This window comes from Neopelma chrysocephalum, unplaced genomic scaffold (assembly GCF_003984885.1).
Source record: "Neopelma chrysocephalum unplaced genomic scaffold, ASM398488v2 Primary Assembly neopelma1_365, whole genome shotgun sequence".
Lineage (NCBI taxonomy): Eukaryota > Metazoa > Chordata > Aves > Passeriformes > Pipridae > Neopelma > Neopelma chrysocephalum.
In genome coordinates, this window is record NW_020898029.1 from 754370 (window position 1) to 761143 (window position 6774).

A 6774-nucleotide genomic window follows, 5' to 3' on the forward strand; every position below is an offset into this window, starting at 1 on the left:
AAGATGGTCATTCCAAACCTCCACAACCAAGATGGTCATTCCAAACCCACACATCTGGTTCCAGAACTGTTTCTTACCTGTTGTTGACCCCATGGTGCCACAGGGTGAGGTTGGTCAAACCAGGGTGGTTTATTTGGGGGAATCTGATCATGAGATCCAGGCCCACGAGGTCCTCCCGAGGCAGGATCCTGCACTCCAGACCCGGTTGTGTCATATTCTGTAGAACCAGCCAGAGGCAGCTGAGATTTGCCATCATCTGAAACAATTTGGAGACCACTGTAAGCATCAAATCACATGCAGTTAATAAAACAACAGCACGCCTACAGAAATTTCTGCAGAATTTCTGCAGAAATCTGTTACTGGGAAAGAGGATTTCTGATCCATTTAACATTCATCTCTTTGTGGGTTTTTTTTACATTCAATCATCAGACTGAAATCTGCTGCAAGGCTCCAAACAGGTTTTCCCCCAAACCAAACCAGCACAGTACAGTGCCTCACTACTATGAAAGGAGCAAAAAAATACATGTCCCAACATTGTGACCCACTGATTTCTGACTTCAGGCCCCAGATCTGGGCAGTACCTGCTTGTGAAACCGGGGCAGACGGTGGAGCCGAGGCTGGGGCTGCTGTGGGGGCTTGAGGGGGAGGGGTTGATTTCACCTCGTTCTCTAGAGGGGGGATTTGGATCTGTTGTTGCTGCTGCTGCTGCTGCGTTAAACTGTTCACAAACTCTTCATGCTGAGTTTTCAGGTTCTGGATCTGCTGCTGGAAGGCCACTTGCACAGGCTGCACAACCGTTGCATATTCAGTGATCAAATTTGCCTATGAAACGAAAGAAATGAAGAACAAGTGAACTCTGCACCTGTAATACTTGCCCTATCTGCCCCTTCAGAATTCCCTACACTGTTCTTCACCCTCTCTCCCAAAAAATGTCTGAGGATGCAGGATAATGCTGGCAGAACCACCCAGCCTCACTAGGAAGCTCTGTGGAGTTTTCCAAAATATTCTCTGCAGGCTGGAACCCACCACTCTTATTAGTGCCTTTCCAACACAGCTCAAATCAACAGCATGCACTGTTAATAATAAAAATGAATAGTTCCTGCTGCCACAACAGTTTTTATACTCAATATATCCAATTTAAAGTTGTGATTTCTTGTTTCCTTTTGACCAAACATTCATTTCCATGAATTGTCATGTATGTACAGGACTGTATTGGTCTGTATCCTGCATCCAGCACTGTGTCAGCAGCTGGATTATTGAATGTTTGAAATAACAAGGCTGTATTTTACATTATTTTTGTTCATCCCTTGTAAACAACTTCAAGGGGGTCAGGAAATTAATTTTTCCTTTTGAAACGTTTAACATTTCCTAAATTTGTTTTATATATATATATATATATATAAAGATAATAAAACTGTTACTTTTGTGGCTAACCTGGTACTGGCCAAGTCCAAGAGCTGGGCTCTGTAACTGCTGAATAATGGACTCATCAAAGTACCCATTTTTCTCCCATAGTTGAAGAAGCTGCATAAATTCAAGAGTGAAAGGTTTTTAGAAATTATGAACAATTAAAGAAAAACGGAGGCACAGCATTTTTAAGTCTCTCTTTTCATAAGACCTTGGATTTCAGCATTTATTTATGAACCACTGAAGATTCAGATCCATCCATCACCATTAAAACTTTTAAATAAAGCTTAGGTACCTTTAAGCTCTAGTTTAAACAATCAGATCAAAAAAAAAATCTCAGTGGTCTTCTCCCATCCCCCTATTTGAGAATTTGCACAGCACCAACCTAACAAAGCAAAACTCACAATCAAACCAAACCCAGATACTCACTCTGGCAATTTTCTGTTGCTTATCCTCCTCCACTGCTAGAAAACTGGTGCAATAAATAGGCACAACCACCTTCTGCAAAGCAGCCAGAAGATCTCGTGCTTGCTTCCGTTGGCTTCAAGAAAGCAATGGGAAGAGTTACCTTTTCCACTATAACAGAGTGCATTGGAATATTCAAATCATTTCAACTTCTGCTATACTAAAAGTAGTGGATGCATAAAATACAGAGTTCTCTCCTTTATATTTTTACAGTAAAGTCTGGCCTGGAGGAAAAATACACAAAGTAGGTGAAAGCTAAATCTGATCACTAAAGCACTGGGTCTTTGTGCCACCTGGGGGCACCTTAAGATGTAAAATTAAGATAATTAATAAATTAAAAAGTGACTAGTCAAATTAATGTGGTATCCAGGAGAGAGACTTCACCAAATTAATCAAAATTAATTCTCACCAGTGATGCAGAACATCATTGATCAGGTAGATGAGGTGCAGCCGCAGCTCAAAGTGAGCTCCCTCTGCCGTGATCCGGTTCCGCAGGTGCCCGGCCATCAGCTCACAGTGGGCAGGAGACTTGGCATTGCTGAACATCCAGTTCTTGCCAGCCTTGGAAAAGCAAATTTGAAATGTTTCGAGTCAGCCTAATGCATTCACCTCACCTGGGCTTCCTACAGCTCTGAAACAACTGCAACAAGGGCAGTTTTCAGGTAATGGCTTTCACCTCACCTGCCACACAGCACAGCAACAGAGCTGCTGTTAACTGTGCAATCTCAGAGTTAAAGGAACCCACAGCACCCCCAAACCCCAGTGCAGGTTCAGGTCACTTACTGAGATGGCATCTTTTGTACAAGTGTCAATTATTGGCTGCAACAAGTTGTCAAACTCGTTCATATCTAACTGAGTTTCCTCCAAAACCTTTTGCATTTGTTGCTCGATTGCAAGGGCTACTGCTGATGTGACTTGTTCCTGAAAAAAAAACAGAAGAAAAAAACCCCTACATTATATCCAACATTCTTGTAAAGAATGACTCTGCTGTGTCCCTGTTCTCTTGGACATAAGTAACTATCTTGAAGAACAAGCCATGTGACCACATAAAAATGTTTCTATTATTTGGTTTGGAGAAAAAAAGACTCTCCACATTCTTCAGGAAAAGTCCAGTTCATTTCCACCTCTAAAATCTATCATGGAATAAAAAATAATTGCAGGAAGCTCCTAAATGTAAGGAACATAACAAAGGCACAAGAACTCTTCAGTTTGCTTCCCAACAGCTTTAACAGCAAAACATCTCCTGCAAAAACCAACTAGTTGATTGCACACAGTTCCCTTCCACCCCTAATCAGATCCAGCTTGGAATACTACACACTGGAATGTCCTGCAGATCCCAGCAACCTGCAGCATTAAACCAAGATTAAAGCAGAATAAATTGTGACTGCTTTTAAACCAACAAGGTTTTCCACAGAGTAAATAAAATGGTTTTAATCACAGATCAGTCTCCCCATTGCAACCTGTACATCCATTCTAGGAAGACGATGGCATTTGCCACAGAACAAAAATAAGGAAAGCAACATTTCCTCTCCTTTCAGCCACCACCACTCAGCAGGAAAACCTCCTCTGCCCTTTCATTCCTCATTCATACAGCCACTGGCAGCCCGGGATACACCAGGTGAGTGTTTCTCCCAAACCAACCTGTCTCATAGCGAGGAGGTGCTGCTCCTGCTGCTGCAGATTCCATTGACTCTGCTGGATGAGCTCCTCCACGGAAGGGGTGCCCTGGGGGGCCGGGATGGGCGCAGCCGGTGGCAGCGAGGGCTGGGGCAGGGGCTGGATCTGGGCAGAAGCCTCGATGTCTTGGCTTTGCTTGCACAGCACTATCAGACAGAGTAAACGCGGAAAGTAAACCTCGCGGAGAGCCCTGCCCTGCCCCCGCCAGCCCGCAGGGGACACGGGGCGGGCTCCAAACCGAGTTGGGTTCCATGATCCCGATGGGTCCCTTCCAACTCAGGGTATCCTGTGATTAACGCAAATTCGCGGGCGGATGGTGCCAAAGAGGAGAGTCACCAACTCCCCGTGCGCTTCCAGAGGGGCAACTCCAGCAGGAGCGCGGAGCCGGCGCTGCTGGGCTGGCCCCCCGTGCCCGGGAGGGCTGTCCCGGCGCTGAGCTCGGTCTCCCCGCTCCCCCTGCCCGTCCCCAGACCCGCCCGGAGCCCCGCGGGCCAGAAGCGTCCGGGCGGGCCGGGCCCGGGCTGAGCTGGGGGGGGCCGGGCCCCGACCCGCCGGCCCTGCCCGAGCCGCGGGCCCCACTCACGCTGCTGCTGCTCCAGCGCCAGCTTGTACTTGTAGTAGCCGTAGAAGTCTCCGCCGAAGAGGAAGGAGAACTTGGGGTTCTCCTTCTGCTTCTCCATCGTCATCTTCTCGAACTCGGGCCCGTTCCGCGCCACGAACTGCGCCAGCTTGTCGATGACATTCCGCAGCTCCTGATCTGTGTGGGGAGGCGGCGCCGTCAGGCCTCGCTCCCTCCCGGTGCCCCCGTTGTGCCCCCGGACCCCCCCGCGCCCCCCCGGTCCCGGTGCCCCCTCACCCTCGGGCGGCAGCGGCATCTCCATGGCCGCGGGTCCCGGGGCCGCTGGGCCGCGCCGCACCGACGGCAGTGCGACACCCGCGCGGACGCGCTTTACGGCCGCGTCGCTACGGAAACGGCGCGCGGCGCAGGTCACGTGGTTCCCCCTCCCGCCCTGCCCGTCCCTGAGGCGGGACCGGCGTGAGGGGAGGGAAGAACAATTCTAAGGAAATAAGGGATAAAGAGGCGGTTCCGCTGCTCCAGTGAGAGTCAGAGCAGAGTGCAGTGCTACCGGGGAGGTGCCTGACGCGCCGCCGGTCAAAAGTCTGCATTATTAGTTATTTAAACAGATAACTAGGGTTGAACAACGCCTCGAGATTTAGTCGAATTAATTTTTAATGTTAATATTTAAATTTTCCAAATCAATATTAATTTTTTATTGTTAAAATTTTGATTTTCAAACTAATTTTAAATTTTTGTTCTTTTTATTTTATTTTAAAATTTTAATTTTCGAATCAATTTTAACTTTTTTTAAATTTTAAAATTTTAATTTTGGGGTTAATGTTAACATTTAATTTTTTTTATTAATTTAAAATTTTTATTTTAAATTTTTTATTGTTAATTTAAATTTTTTAATTTTAAAATTTTTAAATTTCTAGTCAAATGAATTTTTAATTTTAGTCGAATTAATTTTATTTTTTTTTTGCATCCTATCGGAACCTTAATTTTGCCCCACAGAAAGGTACCACTGCAATCAAAGCCAGTAAAACAAACCCAGTGTACTACATCCCTGTGGGCTCTGAATTCTCAGGTGGGCACCTAAAATTTGGGGGGATTAAAACTGAGGGGGATTAAAATGCAGAATAATTCCACGTTATTCACTCTGAAAATGAGATATCGCCTCATCTCACAAGGGAGACGTGAAGAGATTTCTCAGCACTCCTGAACTACCCCAGAAAATAACCCCCTAACTACAGATTTTTCAGAGCACGAGGCATTTGAGACACTGATAAAGCATCAATAGCCTGGTAATAACCTGACTTTTAGTTTGGCTGTTACCTAAGCAGGGATTTTTATAAGTAAATTCTGTTGTCAGATATAAAGATAGAGGCATTTTTTACCCTTTTCATTCACAGATCTTTACACTCCTCTCCCCCTCAGCTCCCTGGTACCTGCAGAGCTGCAGATGTGCCTCCTCTGCTTTGGAACCACCACAGCCAAGATGCAACTCAATTGCCAGAAATTAATAAATAGCATTAAAAGAATAGACAGAATTAAAACCAAGCATGTAATTTAGCACTGATTCCCCTTGGGGGACAAGCCAGAGCACTTAAGCTCCACAGATACCACAGGAATGATGGAAAAAGGAACACGGATGTGTGGGAAGCTCAGTGGAGAGCAAACTGAACCTAAAATACAGCTGGTAAGGAATGAAAGTGCAGATGCTACACAAGGACGTTAAACAGGCACTTGTTGCTTTAAGTGACTTCATTTCTTTATGTAGTTAAAGCAAAAATGTTCATTTCTGGTCCTTAACTTTCCTTTTGCACCTGAAAGGGAAGTTTCCTGTTGTTTTTCCATGTGAGATTAAAAACACACCACATTTACATACCTGTGGGATTCAGGAAACCATTCCTTCAAAAGCAAGGTGCTGAGGGATCACTTCTACATCCAAGCCAAAGGGTCCAAGGCACGGCAGAAGTGGCTCAACTTCTCCACTTCCACGATTCAAAAAACCCCTCAACACCCCCACCCACACCTGAGGACCATTTCCTAGACATCAAAACTCAAAGTAGGGCCCAAATAATTTGGTGTCCTTCGATATTTTAGGTAAAACTGAATCTACAGGTGGAAGGGATCACCTTGGAATCACCCGAGGCCAAAAGCCAAACTCAATATCCAACCTGGAGCTGGAATCACTGTCTTCAGTCTCAGGCATTAAATTCACTCCACAGGATTTCCCATCACACAGAGGACACTCAGCCATCCTCACAAAGAGGCAGAACTGTTTATTATTAACAAGACATACCATGAAGACCCCACTGTATCATCTACAGATATAAAACCTCGGGAAGGTGGATTTCCCATGTATCCAAATTACAAATGGAAAAAAAGAATCATAATACGGACTCTGCCCATGATTCCGAGTCACTCTGCAGTCCTGGAGATTCACAGACCCCAAAAGACCAGATTAAGTTCAATTTTTGGCTTATGTAAGTTTTTTCCTGCTGCCACCTTCCATCCCAACACCAACATTCCTGATTTTCCATCGGAGCCTGCTCGAATTCCCTTCAGCTGCCACATTCCTCAGCTTATCCCCCAAATGCCCCAAAAGCTGCAGAGGTGTCTGCCAAAAACCATCTGCACACCTGGTTTAAGGCAGGAAGGAG

General features: G+C 45.6%; 1 protein-coding gene and 1 long non-coding RNA gene across 3 annotated transcripts in view; one reads left to right on the forward strand and one right to left on the reverse strand.

Moving 5' to 3' along the window:
* CHERP (calcium homeostasis endoplasmic reticulum protein) overlaps positions 1-4530 on the reverse strand; it is a 12956-nt gene extending 8426 nt beyond the window's left edge. The window contains exons 1-9 of one of the 2 annotated variants that reach the window (XM_027706219.1): positions 4406-4530; positions 4133-4306; positions 3514-3695; positions 2656-2793; positions 2282-2433; positions 1837-1948; positions 1435-1524; positions 582-822; positions 78-256 (exon numbers count right to left, since the gene is read on the reverse strand). In XM_027706219.1, coding sequence (XP_027562020.1) covers positions 78-256; positions 582-822; positions 1435-1524; positions 1837-1948; positions 2282-2433; positions 2656-2793; positions 3514-3695; positions 4133-4306; positions 4406-4430 — 1293 coding nt within the window. In that variant the 5' untranslated portion in view covers positions 4431-4530. The remainder of the gene's footprint in view (positions 1-77; positions 257-581; positions 823-1434; positions 1525-1836; positions 1949-2281; positions 2434-2655; positions 2794-3513; positions 3696-4132; positions 4307-4405) is intronic. The other variant, XM_027706218.1, reaches the window with a different exon arrangement.
* Positions 4531-4539: 9 nt separating this feature from the next.
* Positions 4540-6498, forward strand: LOC113978901. The gene is made up of 2 exons (XR_003537677.1): positions 4540-4701; positions 5546-6498. It is a non-coding gene; the product is annotated as an uncharacterized LOC113978901 (long non-coding RNA).
* The last annotated feature ends 276 nt before the right edge of the window (positions 6499-6774 follow it).